General features: G+C 43.8%; 1 protein-coding gene across 3 annotated transcripts in view; it reads right to left on the bottom strand.

Annotated features, from left to right (window-relative positions):
• The window catches only part of LOC140206185 (cytochrome P450 2C44-like), a 49068-nt gene that overhangs the window by 5774 nt on the left and 18971 nt on the right, over positions 1 to 24323 (bottom strand). For 2 of the 3 annotated variants that reach the window (XM_072274470.1, XM_072274469.1), the window contains exons 4-9: positions 21022 to 21171; positions 20023 to 20183; positions 11844 to 12020; positions 10051 to 10192; positions 3448 to 3635; positions 802 to 943 (exon numbers count right to left, since the gene is read on the bottom strand). In XM_072274470.1, the coding sequence (XP_072130571.1) occupies positions 802 to 943; positions 3448 to 3635; positions 10051 to 10192; positions 11844 to 12020; positions 20023 to 20183; positions 21022 to 21171 (960 nt within the window). The remainder of the gene's footprint in view (positions 1 to 801; positions 944 to 3447; positions 3636 to 10050; positions 10193 to 11843; positions 12021 to 20022; positions 20184 to 21021; positions 21172 to 24323) is intronic. The other variant, XM_072274471.1, reaches the window with a different exon arrangement.

The following is a 24323-nucleotide window of genomic DNA, read 5'->3' as shown; positions in this document are numbered from 1 at the left end:
TGATATAAAACCTGATTCTGGTTCTGAAGAGTCCTTAAAGTGAATTCTTTGGTTGTGGGAACATTTCAATGATGGGGCAAGTGAGTGTAGTTATCTCCTTTTGATCAAGAGCCTGATGGTTGAGGGATAGTAACTGTTCTTGAACCTGGTGGTGTGAGTCCTGAGGCTCTTGCACCTTCTACCTGGCGGCAGAAGCGAGAAGACAGCATGGCCTGGGTGTTGGGGATCTCTGATGATGGATGCTGTTTACCTACAGCAGTGTTTCATGTTGATGTGCTCAATGGTTGTGAGGGTTTGACCCGTGATATTCTAAGTCAAATCCAGAAAGCAGCAAGTCTGATGATTGGGAGCATTTTGTGCAACACTCATAAAAGTTGCTGGTGAACGCAGCAGGCCCAGGCAGCATCTCTAGGAAGAGGTACAGTCGACATTTCGGGCCGAGACCCTTCATCAGGACTAACTGAAAGGTCTAATTGCTAATTGGCCCTTCAAGTCTGGTCCGCCATTCAATCATGGCTGATTGTCCATCACAGTTTTGAATTACCAGTCAGGGTTGTTAGCCCTGAGTTGAACCCTGGAACCTGAAGGATTGGTGGACTGCTGTTAGTCTGGCCTCTGCCCTTTAACCTGTTTGACATGGGTGACCCTACCCAGAGGCAAAGCATAAAGCTCTTACTCCAGCCAATATAGATCTCCGGGTCATTGAGGCATGCAAGCCTCCAAACGCTATGAGAAGGTTGTGGTTCTCTTGCAGGTGGGCAGAGAGAACAAGCAATAAAATAAATAAGTGTATATGTATACCTGCTGAGAATGCCACAAAATTTTCACTCTTTTTGAAACATCCATTTTCATCAAGGAAATGGTTTGCATTAAATGATTCTGGTGACTCCCAGTGGCTGTTGTCTTTCAGAACAGAGGAAAGGACAGGGATCACAAACATGCCCTAAACACAGAAACAAGTTCAGACATGGTTATGATCAAAAATTGTGTTAGATGACATTATGTCAACACATTAAAATAATAACTAATGACATTATACATCCCAGGAACGATGTATTGCAGTGGCTGATGTGGTATTGCTCCTCGGAGCACAGAATGTAATACATTTGTGGTCTGAAACCTGATCTTGTTGGATCGGTAATAATAGTATTATTGTTATAATATTAATATAGTAATATTATTACTACTGTTTAAAAATATTTTTTCTCAGCTCAGGCTGGTAATGCCTGATATACAGGCATAGACAAGCACACTCATTTCTGAATTGCTAGGAACTTTCGGACTATTCTGGTGGTGGTTAGTACTGCGGCTTTCTGGAGATTTACATAAATATTGCTCTGAATGACTAATTGATTTAAGTGTAGAGACTTTGGGTTTCTTACCAGTTGTAGATATTACCACTAGGACAATGTATACCCTGTTCATGTTCCATTACCTTTCAATTTCCTTTTTCAAATTCAGGATATTTCTAGTATATTTCAGCTATTGATTCAGTATGTTTTATGTGTTTGGAATGGCTGAATCTACTAAGTAAATCGTGCTTGCTTGTTTATTATATTATTATTATTGTTTGTTTATCCTGTATTATTATATTATACTGTTACTTATAGAACACTTTTCATACAGGCGATGTAGCTCAGAGTGCTTTACAATGGGTTAAAGTGGAGACCAAAATATATAGGAGCAGAATTAGGCCATTTGGCCCATCGAGTCTGCTCTGCTATTTTATCATGGCTGATCCATTTTTCCTCTCAGCCACAATCTCCTACTTTCTTCCTGTATCCCTTCATGCCCTGACTAATCAAGAACCTATCTACCTCTGCCTTAAATATACCCCTTGACTTGGCCTCCACAGCTGCCTATAGCAACGAATTCCACAGATTCACAATTCTCTGGCTAAAGAAAGTCATCCTCATCTCCATTCTCCATTCAAAATAGATGTCCCTCTATGCTGGGGCTGTATCCTCTGGTCCTAGACTCCCCCCCTCCATAGGAAACATCCTCTCCACATCCAGTCTGTCAAGGCCTTTCAACACGCAAATAAAATGAAAAATAAAAATAAAAGACAAAAAGATGTTAGTTAAAGGCAAGGTTAAATAAATAGGAGTTGAGCTGGCGTTTAAAAATGTCAACCTAGTCACTATAGTTTTAAGTATTGATTTCCACAGTTTAGGAGCGTAGTTCAAAAAAACAGACCCACCAATTATCTTTTGATACAAAGTTGCCTAAATTTAAGAGACCGGCAGAAGAAAACCTGAGAACACGGCCTCAGAATACAACGTCATCCCTTTGGAACAGAGATGAGGAAGAAATGAGGGGGACGTCATTGAAATCTATCGAATATTGAAAGCCCTAGACCTCAGTAAAATAATAGAGGTCCATGGCATTAAAACTGCTGGGAACCCCTGGCCTAGACAGAGTGGACATGGAGAGGATTAGGGCTAGAGGGCACAGTCTCAGAATACAAGGTTGTCCCTTTAGAACAGAGATGAGGAGGAATTTCTTTTACCACAGGGCGGGGAATCTGGAATACATCGCCACAGGTGGCTGTGGAGGCCAAGTCATTGGGTACATTTAAAATGGAGGTCGACAGGTTGTTGATCAGTCAGGGTGTCAACGATTATGGGGGGGAAGGCAGGAGAATGTTGCTGAGAAGTGATAATAAAATCAGCCAAATGGCCTGACTCTGCTCCAATTTCTTCTGCTCTTTCAGTGAACTGCATACTAATATTTCAAAGCCCTACCATTTACTGCGTACCCCAATATACTGGAGATTATTCCATCACCTGGAGTGTATGGGATGTCCAGGGAGGGGTAGCACCTCTGGTGTCCATTCCGGGGCAGCTCATTCATCTTTGGCGCCTACTGGACACTCTGCTCCCACCTGTGGCTCCAAGTAACTGACCTCATGTGACAGCAGCCACATCCCAGTACACCACTTCAACAGACTGGCTAAAGCAGGCAAGGGTAGCCAGCAGCCTTATATTCCGGTGAGAGAGACAGGCTTGTCTTAGTATGTGAAATCAACTCCAGCGGACTGGGTCGGTAAGATCTACAGTGAGATCCAACACCCAGGGAGGCGATATTTTAATGCTCCCTGGAGACCGAACAGCATGACAAGGCACAGAAAAGGTCATGGTCATCCACTGCAACCAAGGAAGACCCAGTTTGTGATGTTCGCTCATATCACTGGACCTGGACTTCTGACGTTGAGAGAGTGGAACTGCCCCAGCGCAACGGCTTCTCCAGTTTAAAAACTCTCCCACACAGGTCTCCTGTCGTCATCGGACAGGATGGACAAACACCACCATTCCTCCTCACCAACAAGCAGGTTAAGGACACTGTACTTTTTAAAGTACAGAATAGCTGGCACGTGATCATTTAATTTTTGGTTTGATGTTATTACAAATAATACAAATAAAACATTATATTGATCTTGCCTCTGACCTTGGGTATCAAATATCCTCGGAAGTTCACATCACTTGTTGTCATGCGTGGAACGCTCAGAGGAGCGATGTCGATGTATCGCTGGACCTCGTGGATGACCGCGTCAGTGTACGGCATCTTCGCCCGATCCTCAATTGCCAGTCTTCGATGAGATCCAATCACATCATCAATCTCATTATGAATCTTCTCTGGGAGAGGAAGATAAGCAAATTTTGTTTCACACATTCCATTTACCAACATTTCCCAACTCGTCATATTGGTCAATATTGTCTGATTTTACACTCAATAGTCAGTTTATTAGGTACACCTGCTCATTAGTGCAAATTTAGGATGACGACAGAGACAATTTGAGACTCTGCAAACGTTGTTAGGGGTTTGAACATGCTCTGCAAGTCTATGTATCTTGCTGTATCTTCACAGTTTTCTGATGACTCTGCCATAGTTGGATGCATCAGCAAGGGAGATGAGGCTGAGTACAGGGCTACGGTAGGAAACTTTGTCACATGGTGTGAGCAGAATTATCTGCAGCTTAATGTGAAAAAGACTAAGGAGCTGGTGGTAGACCTGAGGAGAGCTAAGGTACCGGCGACCCCTGCTTCCATCCAGGGGGTCAGTGTGGACATGGTGGAGGATTACAAATACCTGGGGATACGAATTGACAATAAACTGGACTGGTCAAAGAACACTGAGGCTGTCTACAAGAAGGGTCAGAGCCGTTTCTATTTCCTGAGGAGACTGAGGTCCTTTAACATCTGTCGGACGTTGCTGAGGATGTTCTACGAGTCTGTGGTGGCCAGTGCTATCATGTTTGCTGTTGTGTGCTGAGGCAGCAGGCTGAGGGTAGCAGACACCAACAGAATCAACAAACTCATTCGTAAGGCCAGTGATATTGTGGGAAGGGAACTGGACTCTCTGACGGTGGTGTCTGAAAAGAGGATGCTGTCCAAGTTGCATGCCATCTTGGACAATGTCTCCCATCCACTACATAATGTACTGGTTGGGCACAGGAGTACATTCAGCCAGAGACTCATTCCACCGAGATGCAACACAGAGCGTCATAGGAAGTCATTCCTGCCTGTGGCCATCAAACTTTACAACTCCTCTCTTGGAGGGTCAGACACCCTGAGCCAATAGGCAGGTCCTGGTCTTATTTCCTGGCATAATTTACATATTACTATTTAACTATTTATGGTTTTGTTACTATTTATTATTTACGGAGCAACTGTAACAAAATCCAATTTCCCCCGGGATCAATAAGGTATGACTATGACTAAGTGCAGGATCACACAGACAACCGGAAGGGTTAAGTAAAACCAGGAATTTTATTAATAAATTAATCAGTTGAACTTACAAGGCCTTGGATAACTCATGATACTCGTTCAGAACTCCACTAGGCAGGGATCAAGACAGTGGAGACCCGAGAGGGTAGCACTACCCCTTTAAATACATTCCAGTGCACAAAAAAGTCTCTGCCCAGCTGATAAAACACCAGACTAATTACAGGGTTAACCAGTAACTATTCTAATAAGAGACAAAAGTCCAAGGATACTTAACTGGACACCTGCAAAGTCTTGAAGAATTAATTGGAAGTATCCAAGGACAATTGCAACTTAACTGTAAACTGGGGAAGATCTAACAATATCACATAAAAACCCCGAAGTGCATTAATATAGATAATTCTAATTAATAAAACACAGAGAATACAAAAAAAACTCAGACCCCTCAAAGAACTCTACCGATGACCCATGGTTGTGAGAGTGTGGGTTTCCTCTGGGTGCTCTGGTTTCTCCCACATCCCAAAGACGTACAGGGTAGAGGGATAATTGGTCACATGGGTGTAACAGTAGTGTGGATTAGTTGGACCAGAAGGGCCTGTTACCGTGTTGTAGCTCTAGATAAACGATGACTGTGTGGCTCAGCACAACTCCACTACTGTATTCAAGTTTGCTGACGTGGATCCAGTCAAAGGCAGTGATGAATCAGCAGTCAGGAGGGAGATTGAAAACGTGGCTGAGTGCTGTCATAACAACAACCTCTCACTCAATGTCAGTACAACCAAGGAAATGATTATAGACTTCAGGAGAGGGAAACCAGATGTCCATCAGCCGATCTTCACTGGAGAGTCAGAGCTGGAGAGGGTTAGGATCTCTGAATTCCTGGCCGTTACTGTTTCAGAGGACCTGTCCTGGACAGGAAAGTGCAATTGCAAAGAAAGCACGGCAGTGCCTCTACTTCCTTTGGAGTCTGCGGGGATTCAGGATGACATCTAAAACTTTGACAAACTTCTTTAGATGTGCAGTGGAGAGTGTACTGACTGACTGTACGGAAACACCAATACCTCTGAATGGAAAAACCTACAGAACATAATGGATTTGGCCTAGAATATCACGGGTAAAACCCTCACAACCATTGAGCACGTCGACATGAAACACTGCTGTAGGTAAACAGCATCCATCATCAGAGATCCCCAACACCCAGGCCATGCTGTCTTCTCGCTTCTGCCACCAGGTAGAAGGTGCAAGAGCCTCAGGACTCACACCACCAGGTTCAAGAACAGTTACTACCCCTCAACCATCAGGCTCTTGATCAAAAGGAGATAACTACACTCACTTGCCCCATCATTGAAATATTCCCACAACCAAAGAATTCACTTTAAGGACTCTTCAGAACCAGAATCAGGTTTTATATCATCAGCATATGCTGTGAAATGTGTTAACTTTGTGGCTGCAGTACAAATGAACACATGATAAGAAAAAACTGAATTACAGTAAGTATATGTATGTATATTAAATAGTTAAGTTTAACAAGTAGTGCAAAAACAGAAATAGGGGGGTGGTGTTCATGGGTTCAATGTTCATTCAGAGATTGGATGACAGAGGGGAAGAAGCAGTTCCTGAATCGTTGAGTGTGTGCCTTCTGGCTTCTCTGTCTCCTAGAGGGCATATCCTGGTGGTGCGGGTACTTAATAATGCACGCTGCCTTCCTGAGGCTCAGATCCATGAAAATTGAGAAGGCAAAGTTTACAAATTTCTGCAACTTACTTCGTTCTGCACAGTAACCGCGCGCCCCCCCCCCAAACCAGATGATGATGCAGTCAGTAAGAATGCTTTCCACAATACATCTGTAGAAATTTGCCAGTGCCTTTGGTGACATACCAAATCTCCTCAAACTCCTAATGAAACATAGCCACTGCCTTGTCTTCTTTATAGCTGCACTGATATGTTGTGACCAGACTAGGTCCTCAGAGTTATTGAAGGAAGTTGAAATTGCTCACTTTTTCCACTTCCAATAGCTCTGAGAATAGGTTTGTGTTCCCTCATCTTACACTTTATGAGAGATTGTTCTTTGGTCTCACTAATATTGAGTGCAAGGTTATTACTATGAAACTTCTCAACTAGCTGTATATCTCTCTCCATTACACCCTCTTGTCACCATCTGAGATTCTGCCAACAATGGCTATATAACATCAGCAAATTTATAGATGGTGTCTGAGCTGCTCCTAGCCACACAGTCACGGGTGTAGAGAAAGTAGAGCAGTGGGCTAAGCACATATCACTGTGGTGCACCAGTGTTGATTGTCAGTGAGCTGGAGATATTATTTCTGATCCGCACAGATCATGGTGTTTCGGTTGCAGTGGAAGATACAGAAACCTAGATTCTGTAGCTTTTCACTCAGTTAGTTTTATCTCATTATCTCATGTTCTCATTATTTCTTGCTATCTACTAATATTTGCATTTGCAGTTTGTTGTCTTCAGCACTCTGGTTGATCTTTCATTGACCCTGTTAGAATAACTATTCTGTAGACTTGCTGACTATGCCTGCATTAAAATGAACCTCAGGTTTTGTATATGGTGACATTTATGCACTTTGAACTTTAAAGATAAAATGAAAGAAAGAAATCAAATGGAACTGATGTTTTAAGATATGACCTGTTCAGAGAAGCATTATTCGGCAGTACTGACATGCACACGTTGTCTTCGTCGTTCTTGCTGGTTGAAGGCACAAGCTTTGGAGGTATTGTCACAGCAGCTTAGACAAAGAGCATCCTGTAGATGGCACCCCATGAACCCATGGGAAAGAGACAAGTGTTCAGGGTGAGAAGAGAGCAAAACCTTTGGAGTGTCAGAAAGGGTACCAATCACACGGTCGACTTTGTTCTTCAGAGTTCACAGTTCTTTTATTATCAAAGCAAGTATGTACATTATACAACTTGAGATTTGTCTCTTTACAGGCAGCCACAAAACAAATAAACCTCAGAGGAACCCATTAAAGAAAAAGAAGACTGCAAACACCCAATGGGGGAAGAGGGAGGGAGAAGGGGGTGTGGATGGAGGGGCAGGGGGGTGTGGATGGAGGGGCAGGAGGGTGTGGATGGAGAATGGGGATGGGGGTGCAGATTAGAAGTGTGGTGACACTTGCAGACTGCCCCCAGCATAATTCCCACTGATTTGTTTTGACACACACAATGCACTTTTCTGCATGTTTTGATGGCTTATGAGTGCCTGAGATCCCAAGAGTTATTGCGTCTGGATTTCACCTCCTAGTAGGGTCACCCATGGCAGTAAGGTCAAGGGAGAGGTTCCAGACAAAGAGTGACCAACCAAGACCTCAACGGTGGAGCTGGTGGAAGATGGTGACTCATCACCATGGCTGTGAATGCGCAGGAAAGCTTCAGCAGTGTAGGGTCCCGAGTCATTTTGCATCCCATGCCACTGGACACTGACCCTGACCCGTCAAGGACCGAGTGGTGGTTGCTCATGCATCAATCTCCCCATGTTAAACAAATTCACCCACAAGCATTCTCCATTAGGGAAATAACCCCTCAGGAGAACATCATACTCGTCTTGAGTGATTACTATACTTCCATTTTTAGATGTAATCATACATATAACAAAAAATTCAACAATGAACCTCTATATGGAACACTGTCCTAAGAAAGCAGGATCGATCATCAGAGACCACCACCCACGTCATGCTCTCTCCTCACTGTTCCCATCAGGCAGAAGGTACAAGAGCCTCAGGACTCGCACCACCAGGTTCAGGAACAGTTACTACCCCTCAACCATCAGGATTTTGAACAAAAGGGGATAACTGCTCACACTTGCCCATTCTTTGAGATTTTCCTACAACCAATGATCCAGTTTCAAGGACTCTTTATCTCATTATCTCATGTTCTCATTATTTATTGCTATTTCTTTATATTTGCATTTGCACAGTTTGTTGTCTTCTGCACTCTGGTTGATCTTTCATTGATCCTGTTATTGTTAGTATTCAATAGATTTGCTGAGGACGACCACAAGAACTGAACCTCAGGGCTGTATATGGTGACACGTATGTACTCTGACAATAAAATTTACTTTGAACTTAGACTTTGACACTGCTGTGTAATTGATACACACCTCGCAATTTCTACAGCTGTACCGGAGAGCATTCTCACTGGCTGCATTACCACCTGGTATGGGGCATGGGCACTGCACAGCTGCACAGAGCTGTAAACTCAGTCAGCTTCCCATGGGCACTAGTCTCCGTAGTATCCAAGATATTTTCAAACAGCAGTGCCTTGGAAAGGCAGCACCCATCATTAAGGACCCTTACTACACAGGGCAGGCCCTTTTCTCATTGCTACAATCAGAGAGGAGGTACAGAAGCCTGAAGACACACACTCAGTGATTCAGGAACAGCTTCTTCCCCTCTGCCATCTGACTTCTGAATGGACAATGAACTCATGAACACTACCTACTTTTTTTTGCACTACTTACTTAATTTAATATATAATTACTTAGTGTAATTCACAGTTTTTTCCCTATTATCATGTACTGTATTGCATTTTACTGCTACTGCAGAGTTAACAGATTTCACAACATATGCTGGTGATAATAAAGCTGATTCTGATTCTACATTGAAGACAAGCTCTTTTATGGTCAGCAGGTCGGGCAGCATCCGTGGAAACGATCAGGCAACGTTTCGGGCCGGAACCCTTTGTCAGGACGGATTCCGGCCTGAAACATTGACTGATCGTTTCCACGGATGCTGCCCGACCTGCTGAGTTCCTCCAGCATGTCGTGAGTGTTGCTTTGACGCCAGCATCTGCAGAGTATTTTGTGTTTTCTTTTATGGTCAACTGAAGGGTTCAATGGACTGAAGGTCTGGGCTGTACAGTTTGTTTGGTTGTATTTTTACTGATATTCTATATGGACTGGTTGTCTTTTATGTGCGAGGACTGGGCCTCAAGCTGCAGTTTCACCTGGTGAGGTCGAGTGGGGGGGGAGGCAGCCTCAGGACCAGTGAACTCCTCCGGGGTGGTGTGGTGCAGTGTCCAGCCTGGAGCCGGCTCCCCCCCACCGTGTTTGCTCACAGGAGACGGGCTCTATCGAAATCAACTGGAGATTGATGGAGTGAGTTTTTGATTCTTTTATTACGTGATTATGATACCATTTGTGCTTGCTATCTTGTGAGTGCTTTGTGCTGTGTGTGACCATTGGTACTGTGTTTTTTACCTTGACACTGGAGTAACGCTCTTTCATTTGGCTGTATTCTTGAGCATTCATGTATAGTTGGGTGATAATTAAACTTGAATGGATTTGAATTGAATTAAAGCTTACCTTGAACTTCCGGATACTTTGCCAGGATTTGAAGAGCCCAGCGCAGTGTTGTACTGGTTGTTTCGGTTCCAGCCAGAAATAAGTTTAGTGTCGTCAACAGCAAGTTTTCTTGAAAGAATTCGGAGTTAAGATCATCTTTGTCCTGACTCAAGGCAAACAAAAATCCACGTTTTAAACAGAAGGGATTGTGCAGACGCTAGAAATTGTGAGCAACACACACACAAAAAAAGTGCCGGAAGAACTCAGCAAGTCAGGCAGCATCTATGGGGGTTAATGAGCAGTTGACGTTGTTTCAACCGAGATCCTTCATCAAGGCTGAAACAGAAAAGGGCAGAAGCCAGAAAAAGATGGGGGGAGGGAGGTGGGAAGGGAAGGAATACATTTTAACAGCCTTCAGTCGATTTCAACTTTAATTCAACTTCCTGGATCCTTATATTCTTTTTATTTTTTTATTTTATTGCAATTCAGCGCAGAATAGGCCCTTCTGGCCCTTCAAGCTGCGCTGCCCAGCAATAACCCAATTTAACCCTAGCCTAATTACGGAACAATTTACACATTAACCTACCAACTGGCACTGTGGGAAGAAACCCATGCAGTCATGGAGAGAGCGTATAAATTCTTTACAGGAGACAGTGGGTATTGAACCTGGGTCACCTGTACTGTGAAGCGTTGTGCTAAGCACTACGCCATCCTAATGTTACCGCGCTCTAAAATAGGCAAATGTTTGCAATAGCAGTTCCCAAAGAAACAGAAAATCATGGAAGTTTTTAGGAGGGTCTGTGACAGAGGACTGTTGACACAAAATGCCAGATTTTCTTTCTATAGGCATTGCCTGACCTACTGAGAATTTTTGGCATTTTCATTTCTTAGTTTAGATTTCTAGCATTTGTATAGTTTTCATCGAAAAAGGTAACTTTTTTTGGGCGGCACAGTAGTGTAATGCTTTAGAGTACAGGCGACCCGAGTTCAATTCCAGTCGCTGCCCGGAAGGAGTTTGTACGTTCTCCCTGTGGCCGTGTTGGTTTCCTCCAGGTGCGCCAGTTTCCACACACAGTCCAAAGACGTACCAGTTAATAGGTCAATTGGTCATTAAAAATTGTTCTCTGGTTAGGTTAGGATTCAGCAACGTATGGGGATCACCAAGTAGAGCATCCACTCCAAGGTGAGGCTGTACTGGAGCTGTGTTCTGTCCACACTCTTGTACGGGTCAGAATGCAGGAATGTGACAGAGAGCAATCTTGCCAAGCTGTCGTCATTCTACACCATGAGACTCCGGAAGATCCTTTGTTATTTCTGGCCAAGAAAGATCTCCAACCACACCCTACTCCTTGAATGTCCCCAAGAGGACATGGTCACCATCATCATGAGGAAACGTTGGAGATGGGTTGGGCACGTGATGAGAAGATATGCCAATGCTATCAACAAGACAGCACTTCATTGGACCTCTGAAGGGCGGAGAAAATGCAGGAGACCAAAGACAATTTGGCACCGTACCGTAGAGGCAGAAATGAAGACCCGAACCACACATGATGGGGCACAATAGAGAAGACGGCCGAGGACAGACAGAGATGGAGGACCTTCATTGCAGCCCTAAGCACCATCGGTGTAATGGGCAGTAAGTAACTAAACTGAATAAATAGATGGGCTGCTGGTTGGTGCAGCTCTTTGGGCCGGAAGGGCCTGTTCTGTGTCGTGTCTCTAAAATAAAATAAGAAGACAGAAGTTATTATGTTCAGTGTATTTGGTAGGACAGTGGGAAATGAACAAATGCAAGAAGAAACTTGTGCCATTACCTCATCCATCTTCATGAGGAAGCAGTCGATGTAATCCCTAGGGGAGTCTTTCTGGACAGTTTCTTTGTGACTCTGAATAGTTTTGGCCAGAAAACATTTCAAGTTTTCGATATTTTGGAAAATCTTCTGGTGAGGTCCAGGCAGGAAACCCATGATCCTTGGGAAGTTGTTGTACAACTGTAAAATAAACTCATCATTTTCACTGACATGGTGCTACACTGGATACCTAATGCTCAGTTCAAAAAGTTCAAAGTTCAGAGGATATTTATTATCGAAGTATGTATGCAGCATTCTACTCTGAGATTCTTTTTCCCACAGACAGCCACAAAACAAAGAAAACCATGCAAATGTGCAAAGAAAAGCAACAAAACCCACCCCCACGTCCAAAAAAAAGAAAAAACGCACAAATGGCAAAAGATTGAAAAATACAGAATATAAAACACAAAATCTATAGAGTTCAGACATATTCAGTTCAACTCAGTTCAATCTAGCTCTGTGTCGTTCATTATCTGCAGGCCGCCCTGATCAAAGGCACACAAAATAGCAACAAAAATCAAGAATTAACCAGAAACACATCATTAGGTGAAATACAGAGTCTAATCCACAAATTACATTGATTAAACCTTGTCCAATACCCAGGGCTACACCACAATTCTCCAGTTGCATCGAGCGAGAAGGAGAGGGAAAGACCACTTGAAAAAAGGAACTTCCTTTGGAAGCAGCGAGCCAGAGGTAGAGAGAGAGGGGGAGAAGGTAGAGATGGAGGTGGAGAAGAAACCATCACACTCAGACACCTTCCTCTGGCAGCAGCGAGCGAGAAGCTGATAGATGGCACTGAACATCTGCTTATCTTCTGTTCTCACCTCGATGATTTCAATCTTCCTTGACTCTTCAAATGGTGAGATTGGTGAGAAATGCAGTCAAATATGGGCTTGCATCCCATCTCCAGGCTTCTTGGCCTCGAGGCTGCAAGCTTTGTTCGAAACCTCACCGGACATCCCTGGACAATGAAGTGCCAGATCACTCAATTGGCCCAAAAACACATCACCAAAATGTAGATCACAGACTCCAACAGTAGAAGAACCACATTTGGAAGAAAAAGAAGAGGTAAAAGCATCAGGTTAGAGGTAAGAAATTTGCTTTGTCACATGTACATCGAAACATATCGTGGCGTTATTATCTTCGTCTTGAGCCTGTCACTCCTCCTGGAGCAAAGGCCCCCGACAGTATCCTGCCAGAGTTCTCTGTTCTGGGCCAGTCTTTCAAGTTATCCCCAGGTATAGCCCATCTTCTCCTTCCTCTCCCAGGGATGAGGTCTTTAGAGTTTCTGCTGGCATTTCTGTAGCTCTGTGATTTTTATGGGATGGAGTTACTAGTGCCAAGCCCAACACTCATCCTTTTGCAGCAGGCTTGGGATCATCCAAAGCAGAGTTGGTGTAATTATGGTGGTGTTATTATTAAACACCTGGTGCTGGTACTATTTTTTCAATTTCAAGTTTAATTGTCGTTCAACCATACACGAATACCCATGAATACAGTCAAATGAAACAGCAATATTCCGGGGCCAAGGTGCAAAGCATAGTACCCACCGTCACACACAGCACGAGCCACATATAGCACATGTAAGACAGCAAGCACATCAGATATCAGTAAAATACAGTCACACAAAAAAATATGGTCCAGGTCCCTGAGTCCATGAATGTTGCAGCAGTCTGCGGTTAAACACGAGACCAGCTTGTCTTCTGCCAAGTGAACACTGGGAGTCAGCGATGCCAGCTTGGACACCATGCCACACCACCTCCAATGGAGCTCACCAACTCCGACGCCTCTCTCATGGGTGACTGTTGACAGGCAACAACACAGCTTGAGGTCTAGTCCTCATATGAGTTGTTATTGAGTTTAATGATTAAGGATTAGGACATGCTCTCTCCTCACTGCTGCCATCAGGAAGAAGGTACAAGAGCCTCAGGACTCATACCCCCAGATTCAAGAATAAGTATTGTCCCTCAACATCAGGATATTGAACCAAAGGGGATAACTTCACTCAACTTCACTTATCTCATCATTGAACTGTTCCCACAATCTAAGAATTCACTTCCAAGGACTCTTCATCTCATGTCACGATAATTATTGCTTATTTATTTATTATTATTGTTTCTACTTTTCCATTTGCACTGTTTGTTGTCTCCTGCACTCCGGTTGAATGCCGTAGTCTTTCATTGACTCTGTGACTACACTTTCACGGGGCGTACTTCTACTCCCTGAGTATAGGCAAAGACTGAAGACTGCAGCACCAATAGAGACAACTGAGAAGGTATGGACCAGAGAGGCACAGGACTGCTTTGAATCAGTGGACTGGACTGTGTTCAGAGTTACTTTCGAACCTGAGTGAGTGTGCCACAGTTGTCACCGACTTCATTAAAACCCATGTAAATGAGGCTATGAAAACTTGCTGTACATTCCCAAACCAAAAGCCTTGAAAGACAAGGGAACACAACCAATCCTCATAGAGGGATCAGAAGTGGAAAGAGTGAGCAATTTCACATTCCTGGGTGTCAATATCTCTGAAGACCGAACCTGGACACAACATCATATTGATGAAGCTATAAAGAAGGCAGAATAGTGGCTATATTTCATTAGGATTTTGAAGATATTTGGTTTTTCAACTAAAACACTCGAAAACTTCTAAAATGTACTATGAAGAGCATTTTGAAGGCTGCATCACCATCTGGTATTGGGGCGGGGGGTGGGGGTTGATGGAATTGCTACTGCACAAGATCAAAATAAGTTGCAGAAACTAGTTAAATTAGTCAGCTCCATCATGGGTACCAGCCTCTGCAGTATCCAAGACATCTTCAAGGAGTGGTGCCATAGGAAGGCAGTGTTCATCATTAAGGGTCCCCACCATCCGGGACATGCACTTCTCACACTGTTACCATCAGGGAGGAGGTACAGGAGCCTGAAGGCACACACTCAGCGATTCAGGAACAGCTTCTTCCCCTCTGCTGTCCAATTTCTGAATGGACATTGGACCCATGAATGCTACTTCAGATCTGTTTTTATTTTTGTTATTTTGCACTAATTTTAATTTAACTATTTTATAGACACACACATATTTAATGTAACTCAGTTTTTTCCTCTATATTTGTCATGTATTACAATGTACTGCTGCTGTAAAGTTAACAAATTTCACAACATATGTAGGTGATAGTAAATCCGATTCTGATTCAGATTCTGTGATAGTTATTATTGTATAGATTTGTTAAGTATGCCCACAAGAAAATAGACTTCAGGGTTGTATATGGTGACATATATGTACTTTGATAATAAATTTACTTTGAACTTTGATTAAGTTAGCTTCATTTGTCACACGTATACCGAAACATACAGTGAAATACGTTGTTTGTGTCAACAATCAACACAGTTTTAGGATGTGCTGGGACAGCCCGCAAGTGTCACTATGTTTCTGGTGCCAACTAAGCATGCCCACAACTCACTAACCCTAAACTCTACGCCTTTGGACTGTGGGAGGAAACCGCAGCACTTGGAGGGAAACCACACAGTAACAGGGAGAACGTACAAACTCCTTACAGACAGCAGCGGGAATTGAACCCAGGTTGCTGGTGCTATGAAGCACTATGCCAACGATTATGCTGCCGCAATAGACTCATGTACATCATGATAGAAATACATCACCAACAGTCTGGAGGCAGAATGGAGTGATGACGGCACAAAACGGCAACTCCTTTGTTTGCATCTTCAGAAACAGCTCTATTTCCATCTTTAATATCTTTATTTTTCCCTTTCAGAGTTCTTTTGGAGACCCTAACCTGGAGTTACACACTGATTATGGTTCTTTGCGGGAACGGGACCTGCTCTCGGGTGTTCATGACTGGCCGTTGTCCGGCACGCCAAGGACTCGGCCTAAGAGACCGGCTGGGCTTTGGAAGTCCGGGATCTCGGGGCTCTTGAGATGGGCGGATTGAGGATTGGTATCATGGCAGGAGACCCGTGTGTCATCCGGGGAGTCAGAATATCTGTGGCTGTCTGCCCAGAGACTTGTGACCTTTGGGCACAGAGCTCAAATAAAGCAACATGGCAGACTTTTAACATCGTAAACCAGTGAGTTGTTTATGTCTCCCTGCCCGCTGTGAAAACGGAGACACCTCTTTCTCCCTTATTAGGGAGAGAGAGCGCATGTGGTATGTCGAATACTGGGTAAAATGCAAAGTCTTTGGGGTAAGTGCAAGTTGGTGTTTTTGCTGTTGCTTTGCTCACTCTTGAGTGCTCGATGGCAGGTGCTGGTGCTTTATTTGCTGGTGGGGGGAGGGGAAATTGTTGCTTGCTGCCGTTTACGTGTGGGAGGAGGGAGCTGGGGGGGACTTTGGGGTTCTGACATTTAACTGTCATTCATTCTTTGGGGCACTTCTCTGTTTTCGTGGATGGCTAGGAAGAAAAGCATTTCAGTATGCATACTGTATACATTTTTCTGACATTAAATGTACCTTTGAAACCTATTGGTTTGGATCTTAACCATCCCACCACTGTCTATAAGGAACGTGTACGTTCTCCCCGTGACCATGTGGTTTCCTCCAGGTGTTCCAGTTTCCTCTCAGAGTCCAAAGACCTACTGGTTAATTGGACATTGTGAATTGCCCTTTGGCTAGGCTAGGGTTAAATCGGGGGATTGCTGGGTGGCGTGGCTCAAACTCTGTACTGTATCTCAATAAATAAGATTATCTTGGCACAGTCAGTTGAATTTTAAGGTTATTTTAAACCATTAGCCAACAGACATTATGACTGAATGAAATTTGGTTTGAAACGTTGATTCAGTGGTCCAAATAGTATTCTAATTTCAGAATTTCGTGAGGTAGGACACAGACACCAGGGTTATGGATGACCATGGGTCAGCAGACATTGGAAAGTAGGAGGCTGACCAGGAATGTGTTGGAATGTTCAAGTTCAGATATAATAAAGGGAGGGACAGGGATTCAAAGATTCAAAGTACATTTATCAGCAAAAAATGTAAAAATTGTACAACCTTGACATTTGTCTGCTTACAGGCAGCCACAAAGCAAGGAAGACCAACACCCAATGTGCAGAGAAAGAGAACAAAATGCAAATCACCCAAACAACAGAAGCCAGCAACGACATTTCAAATCAAACTGAGTCATCAGATCAGAATTCCCAGAGTAGCCCGTAGTAGGCCGAAGCCTCGGTCTCAGTTCATCATATTAGTGGGGAAAATTGCTGTGAAGCTCGCAGACAACAAGCACAGCAACTGGAACAGTTTCACAGACTCCAGATTGCGGAGGAAGGAGTGAACATAGTGGGAGAGCAAGCAAAATTGGTCCAGCTCTCGCCTCTGGTCCCAACACCTTTCCTTTCCAGTCTATCTGAGCCTACATTTAAATTTTCCAAACAGCAGAACATACCTTGCATTAGGACCTGAGCCCTGCTGTAACGAAATGCTCCGGGCCTCGACCACACTGCCCAGTGATTCACTCTGGGACACGTCTTTCTGCAGGCATTAAGGGTGAAGACTAGCGACCCCCACAGTCAATGATTGAGGTTGATGATCCCGAGTATGAGGGTGGGTTTTCCACCAGCTCGGTGTGTCTTGGGGGGTTGACGGTCTGTGCAAGCTCAGAGCTTGAGGCCCAGAGATCAAAGTCCTGCAAATGGCAAGTCCTGGGGTCAATACCCAAGGTCAAAGTTGGAGGGCAAATCCAGCAATCAGTCGCTGGGTCAATATGTCCGGTAGTCAGAGGTTCGACATCAGTGAGTCGGAGGGACTAGAGGTTGTGGAGGCCTAATATCTGCAAGTCCAAGAGTCCGGGGCCAAGGACTGCCGGTCAGAGGCCGAGCTGAGGTTGGAGACCTGTTTGTGAGAGTAGGTGGGAGGGTGGAAAAGCGGCTCACATGTTGTGCTGTTCTGCCAAAGATCGCGGGCATGTTGGGCTGGAACCGGAGAGCTGGTGAAACCTGCAGGCTTTCCCCAGCACATCCTTGTGTTGTGTAGGTTTTTAACACAAATGACGCATTTCACTGTATGTTTCAGTGTACAGGTGGTAAACAAATGAATCTGAATCTTCGATGAGCATTTTCACAGCTGGCAGACTGAGAGATGAGTAGATTTGTGCATTGTTACAACCATTAAAATAGTCTGGGGGCAACAATATGGAAATAGCCATCCAAAATTAGATCTGAAGTCAAAACTGCAAAAGTACTGCATTACATGACAAAGTATATTGCAAAAACATTACATTGTAGATTGGGGGACTGCTTCGCCGAACAACTCCTCTCTATCTGCCAAAAGTGAAACTTCCTGATGGCCAAATATTTAAATTCCTGATCATTCTGACGCATTGGTTCATGGCGACATCTTAGAAACATAGAAACATAGAAAAATAGGTGCAGGAGTAGGCCATTCGGCCCTTCGATCCTGCACCGCCATTTATTATGATCATGGCTGATCATCCAACTCAGAACCCTGCCCCAGCCTTCCCTCCATACCCGCTGATCCCCGTAGCCACAAGGGCCATATCTAACTCCCTCTTAAATATAGCCAATGAACTGTCCTCAACTGTTACCTGTGGCAGAGAATTCCACAGATTCACCACTCTCTGTGTGAAGAAGTTTTTCCTAATTTCGGTACTAAAAGGCTTCCCCTTTATCCTCAAACTGTGACCCCTTGTTCTGGACTTCCCCAACATCGGGAACAATCTTCCTGCATCTAGCCTGTCCAATCCCTTTAGGATTTTATACGTTTCAATCAGATCCCCCCCTCAATCTTCTAAATTCCAACGAGTACAAGCCCAGTTCATCCAGTCTTTCTTCATATGAAAGTCCTGCCATCCCAGGAATCAATCTGGTGAACCTTCTTTGTATCCCCTCTATGGCAAGGATGTCTTTCCTCAGATTAGGGGACCAAAACTGCACACAATACTCCAGGTGTGGTCTCACCAAGGCCTTGTACAACTGCAGTAGTACCTCCCTGCTCCTGTACTCGAATCCTCTCGCTATAAATGCCAGCATACCATTCGCCTTTTTCACCGCCTGCTGTACCTGCATGCCCACTTTCAATGACTGGTGTATAATGACACCCAGGTCTCGTTGCACCTCCCCTTTTCCTAATCGGCCAGCATTCAGATAATAATCTGTTTTCCTATTTTTGCCACCAAAGTGGATAACTTCACATTTATCCACATTAAATTGCATCTGCCATGATACAATTTAGTCTATCTTAGCTAATTCACGTCTCATACCTTCAAAGTTACCCCTCTTTAAGTTCAGAACCTTTGTTTCTGAATTAACTATGTCACTCTCCATCTTAATGAAGAATTCCACCATATTATGGTCACTCTTACCCAGGGGGCCTCTCACGACAAGATTGCTAATTAACCCTTCCTCATTGCTCAAAACCCAGTCCAGAATAGCCTGCTGTCTAGTTGGTTCCTCGACATGGTGGTTCAAAAAACCATCCCTCACACATTCCAAGAAATCCTCTTCCTCAGCACCTTTACCAATTTGGTTCACCCAATCTTGTGCACAGAAGAGGCCATCTCAAGGTGGAGGAGCCACACCTGATGTCCTGTCCGGGTAGCCTCCAACCTGATGGCATGAATATCAATTCCTCATTTTGATAAAAAGATTTTTCTCTTTATTGCCCTATCCCCTCATCTCTTCTCCACACTGGCCTCTTACTTCTCCTCACCTGCCCATCCCCCCCCCCTCCCGGCTCCCCTCCCCCTTCCCTTTTTTCTGTGGTTCACTTTCCTCTCCTATTAGATTCCTTCCTCTCCAGCCCTTTATCTTTCCCACCCACTGGGCTTCATCCATTAGCTTCCAGCTATTCTCCTTCCCATCTCCCCACCTTCTCATTCTGGCGGTCTCCCCTTCCCTTCCAGCCCTGAAGAAGGGTCTTGGCCCAAAGTATTAACTCTTTATTCATTTCCACAAATGCTGCCTGTCCTACTGAGTTCCCCCAGCATTTTGTGTGTGTTGTTTAAATATACATTTGTTAATATTAAATGCACTCCCCCATCTTGCTGATAAATAATTAATGTTGATCCTGAATCTCTCAGTTTCACTTACACATTGACCACCTGAGTCTCAGATGAAAATATATTTGCTCTTAACTTCAGTAACTCACACAATCCACTGTAAAGAGACATACCTGTATCCAGGGGCTACTGAAAGTGCGGGCACTTTCTGCAACCAGCTCCATCAGCCACAGAAATTGTTTATCTTCGTAATCAAAACGTTTTCCAAAGGTGATGGAACAGATGATATTTGACGTTGCACCTCGCAGGAGAAAGTTTGGGTTGAAAGGTTGACCTGGTCCAATTAAAGAGGCCATTTAGAAAATCATAGGACGTTAAAATGAAATTTTGGGGCAGTCCTAAATGTTTTTTGGAAATTAAACACAAGAGATTCTGCAGATCCTGGAAATGCAGAGCAACACACACACAAGGAGGCAAGAGTGGGGAATAAACTTTTGTCACCTTCTCACTCTGGCATCTTCCCCCCTCTTTTCCAGTCATGATGAAAGCTCTCGGCCAAAAATGTTGACCATTTATTCCTCTCTGTAGATGCTGCCTGACCTGCTGAGATCCTGCAGCATTTTGTATGTGGTGTTATACATATTAAGTACATCTTTGTTCAAAAGGTATCAATTAGTTACTTAATACAGAACCAGTAAGGCCTCACTTGGAGTATTGTGAGCAGTTTTGGGCCCCTTATCTAAGAAAGCATATGCTGACATAGGGGAGGGTCCAGAGGAGGTTCACGAAAATGATTAAAAGGCTTGTCATATGAGGAACATCTGCTGCCTCTGGGACTGTATTCACTAGAATTCAGAAGATTGAGGGGTGACCTCATTGAAACCGATCAAATGTTGAAAATTCTCGATAGAGTGGATGCAAAGAGGATATTTCCTATGGTGGGGGAGACTTGGACCAGAGGGCACAACCTCAGAATAGAGGGATGTCACAACAGAGATGAGGGAGAATTTATATAGCCAGAGAATGGTGAGTGTGTGGAATTCGTTGCCACAGGCGGCTGTGGAGGCCAGGTAATTGGGAATACTTAAGGCAAAGGTGAATAGATTCTTGATTAGTCAGGGCATGAAGGGATTCGGGGAGAAGGTAGGCCATCAAATGCTGTAGTGACAAACCTTTCTTATCCCCGAAGCTTGTTACCAGGAACTGGGCTTCTTCCTGAATCCTCTCCTCAATGCTCTTTCTCCCCATTCCAAAATTCCTCAAGGTGCTGAGAGTGAATCTCCGAAGCTGCTTCCATCTCTCGCCACTGCTGAAAGCAACTCCTGCAAGAGAGACCTTAGGTTAACGTCTCTTTGGAAGGGGTGTCGATTGTCTGAGGGCCAAACATACCAGTTTCCCAATTTATTCTTTATCCTTCCTTACAATTGCCGAGATGTAGCTCCTCATCTCAGTGCTCGTTCTTCTAGGTAGGAATTGCTACTATAGAATTCCACAGTTAAATCAGCTGGTGTTCCTGGTCACCAAACACAGTCCAAGGTTTCCCTGATTAGATGTCACAAGACGAACAAAAAGGAACCGTAAAAGAATTGGAGAGGTTCACAAGAATTATCTCAGAAGTTAAAGGGTTAATGTAAGAGGAGCATTTGATAACTCTAGCACTGTACTTGCTGGATGAACTCAGGAATTTTAGGGTTAATGTTTGAGGTGCATTTGATAACCCTGGGCCTGAACTTGTCGGAGTTTAGAAGAATGAAGCGGGGGATGGTTCTCATTGAAACCAGGCCTAGAAGGGATGTGGAGAAGATTTATCTATTTATTTATTGAAATACGATGCAGAATAGGCCCCTTCAGCTCTTCCAGCCACATCACCCAGCAATCCCCCGATTTAACCCTAGCCTAATCACAGGGCAATTTACAACGACCAATTAACCTACCAACTCAAGACCATCTTTGGACCGTGTGAGGAAACAGGAGCACCTGGGGAAAACGTATACAGTCATGGGGAGAACGTACAAACTCCTTACAGTTAGTGATGAGAATTGAAACCGGATCGCTGGTGCTGTGAAGCATTGTGCTAACAACTACACTACCATGCCGTCCATGGTAATGACGTTGCCTATATTGGGGGAGTCTCGGACCAGAGGTCACAGCCTCAGAATAGAAGGATGTCCCTTAGAACAGAGATGATGAGCAATTTCTTTAGCCAGAGAAGGGCGAATCTGTGGAATTTGTTGCCACAGACAATTATATATTCAAAGGTACCAGTCCAGGTAAAATGGAGCAGATTAGAAGATTTAATGTGTGGCTCAAATCATGGTGTAGGCTAGAGGGGCATAGGTTTATAGGAAATTTGGGCACCTTTTGGGGCTGATGGAACCTGTAGCACTGGGACCGGTTGCATTTGGACTGGAGGGGCACTAGTGTACTGGGCAGGTGTATGCTTCAGTTAGTTGAGATCTGTTTAAACTAGGGAATGAGGAGCAGGGTAACAGGAAGAGGCTGGGCTCAACTGTTTAAACATTATCATGACCAATTATAGGCTTCAAAAATATAAAAATGGGCTGGAGTAGGATAAAAGAACTTCAGTAATAGACTGGGGATGGTCTGTATAAATGCAAGAAGTATTAAGAATAAATAAGCTGGCATTATATGCTAGTGTGTACAAGTATGATATAACAGCAATAACTGAACCTGGCTGACCTCAAAGGATGGTGATGAATATAGTATTAAAGAATATAATTTATTTAGTAAAGGTAGGCAAGATGGTAAAGGTGGTGGAGTAGCCGCATATATAGAAAGAATTTAAACATGAGGCTCCTTGTGATAGGAGATGAATCGAGACTTAGTGAAGATATCTGGGTGAGAATTGAAAGCTATAATGATAAAGGAATAACATTGGGTGTATGCTATACACCCTCTCATGCTGATAGTGATTTTAATAACTAGGGAGGAGAAGATGGTGACGCGATGCAGTTCGCAGCAGCCACTTCGGTGGTGATGTCTGTTATCTGTCAAGTAGGGTGCCGTGCACAATCCTGATTTGATGGAGACAGATGTGAGAGCACAGAGGAACACCTGGTGAAACTTCTGAAATGCTGCTTCGCTGCCGCTGCTACTGTGTGATCGAGAATCTCCGGAGGGGAAGGCCCCAAATCCTCAGCTTTGCTTGTTGCTCGGCGGCTGGGGCGGGGTCGAAGCGCTCGGCAGAGGATGGTGCTCGGTGTCGGAGGGCTGTTCGGAGGCTCGAAGTTTTCGGACGGACTCAGAGTCTGCTGCGGTCGGGTGCTTCCAATGGTGCTGCATCGGCAAGTTTGCGGTGCTTGGAGGTTCGTAGCAGGGAGAGTTTCTCCCTTCTACCGTCTGCGTGAGATGATGAGGCTATCGGGACTTGAGACTTTTTTTTACTGTGCCCATGGTATGCTCTTTATCAAATTACAGTATTGCTTTGCAGCGTTGTAACTATATGTTATAATTATGTGGTTTTGGCAGTTTTAGTCTTGGTTTGTCCTGTGTTTCTGTGATATCATTTTGGAGGAACATTGTATCATTTTTTAATGCATGCATTTCTAAATGACAATAAACGAGGACAGAGTGTCCTCATAATCTAATCTAATCAGAATTTTAGAAAAGCAAGTTCTGAGGGTGGTATTATAGTTATGGGTGACTTTAATTTCCCAAGTATTGAGTGGGAGAACTCAGTGGCTCAAGAATTAGAGGAATGTGAATTCATTGAGTTATAATGATTGTTTTTGATCCAATATGTAACTGCACTAACAAGGAGCAAGGCCTGTCTAGATTTGACATTCTGTAACAATCATGATAGAATTTTGAGCACAGAAGTCGTTGAGCTTTTAGGAACAAGCAACCATAATATTATTAGTGTTGAAGCTTTGTGTAAAAGTATATCAGTAAAAACCAAAACCATTAAATTGAATTTCAGAAAGGCAAACTTGGAGCAGATGAGGCAAAGACTTCAGAAGGTAAACTGGAAGGAACTGCTTGACATTGAGTCAGTTGAGAAACAATGGGGTCGATATAAAGAGGTAATACACCCAGAGCAGGAAATGTTCCTACCCAAGACCAGGAAAAGCAATAAAAACAATAGATCAATTACACGGATAATTAACGATATACATAAAATTATTGAAGAAAAGACAGCTTTATAAAGAACACAGAAAAATAGTAATGAAGTTAACCAAAGGGGATTTGAAGATATGAGAGCTATAGTCAAGAGGGCAATTCCGATAGCCAAAAGGCAGGTCGAGAAGGATATTGCTGGTAATGCTACAATTGATCCCGAGAGATTTTTTCAATACTTTAGTAAAAGAAAAGTCAGGAGGAAATTAAGTGTATTGAGAATACCAATAGCATGATAAATTATGCAGAGAAGGTCATAGTGGATACTCTTTACAGATGATTTGCTAAAGTACTCACCCACAAAGATGTTAGCCACATGCTAGTAAGTGTAGAGAAA

This window comes from Mobula birostris, chromosome 12 (genome assembly GCF_030028105.1).
Source record: "Mobula birostris isolate sMobBir1 chromosome 12, sMobBir1.hap1, whole genome shotgun sequence".
Classification (NCBI taxonomy): Eukaryota; Metazoa; Chordata; class Chondrichthyes; order Myliobatiformes; family Myliobatidae; genus Mobula; species Mobula birostris.
The sequence above is the reverse complement of the archived record's forward strand: the minus strand, read 5'-3'. Positions and strand labels throughout refer to the sequence as shown.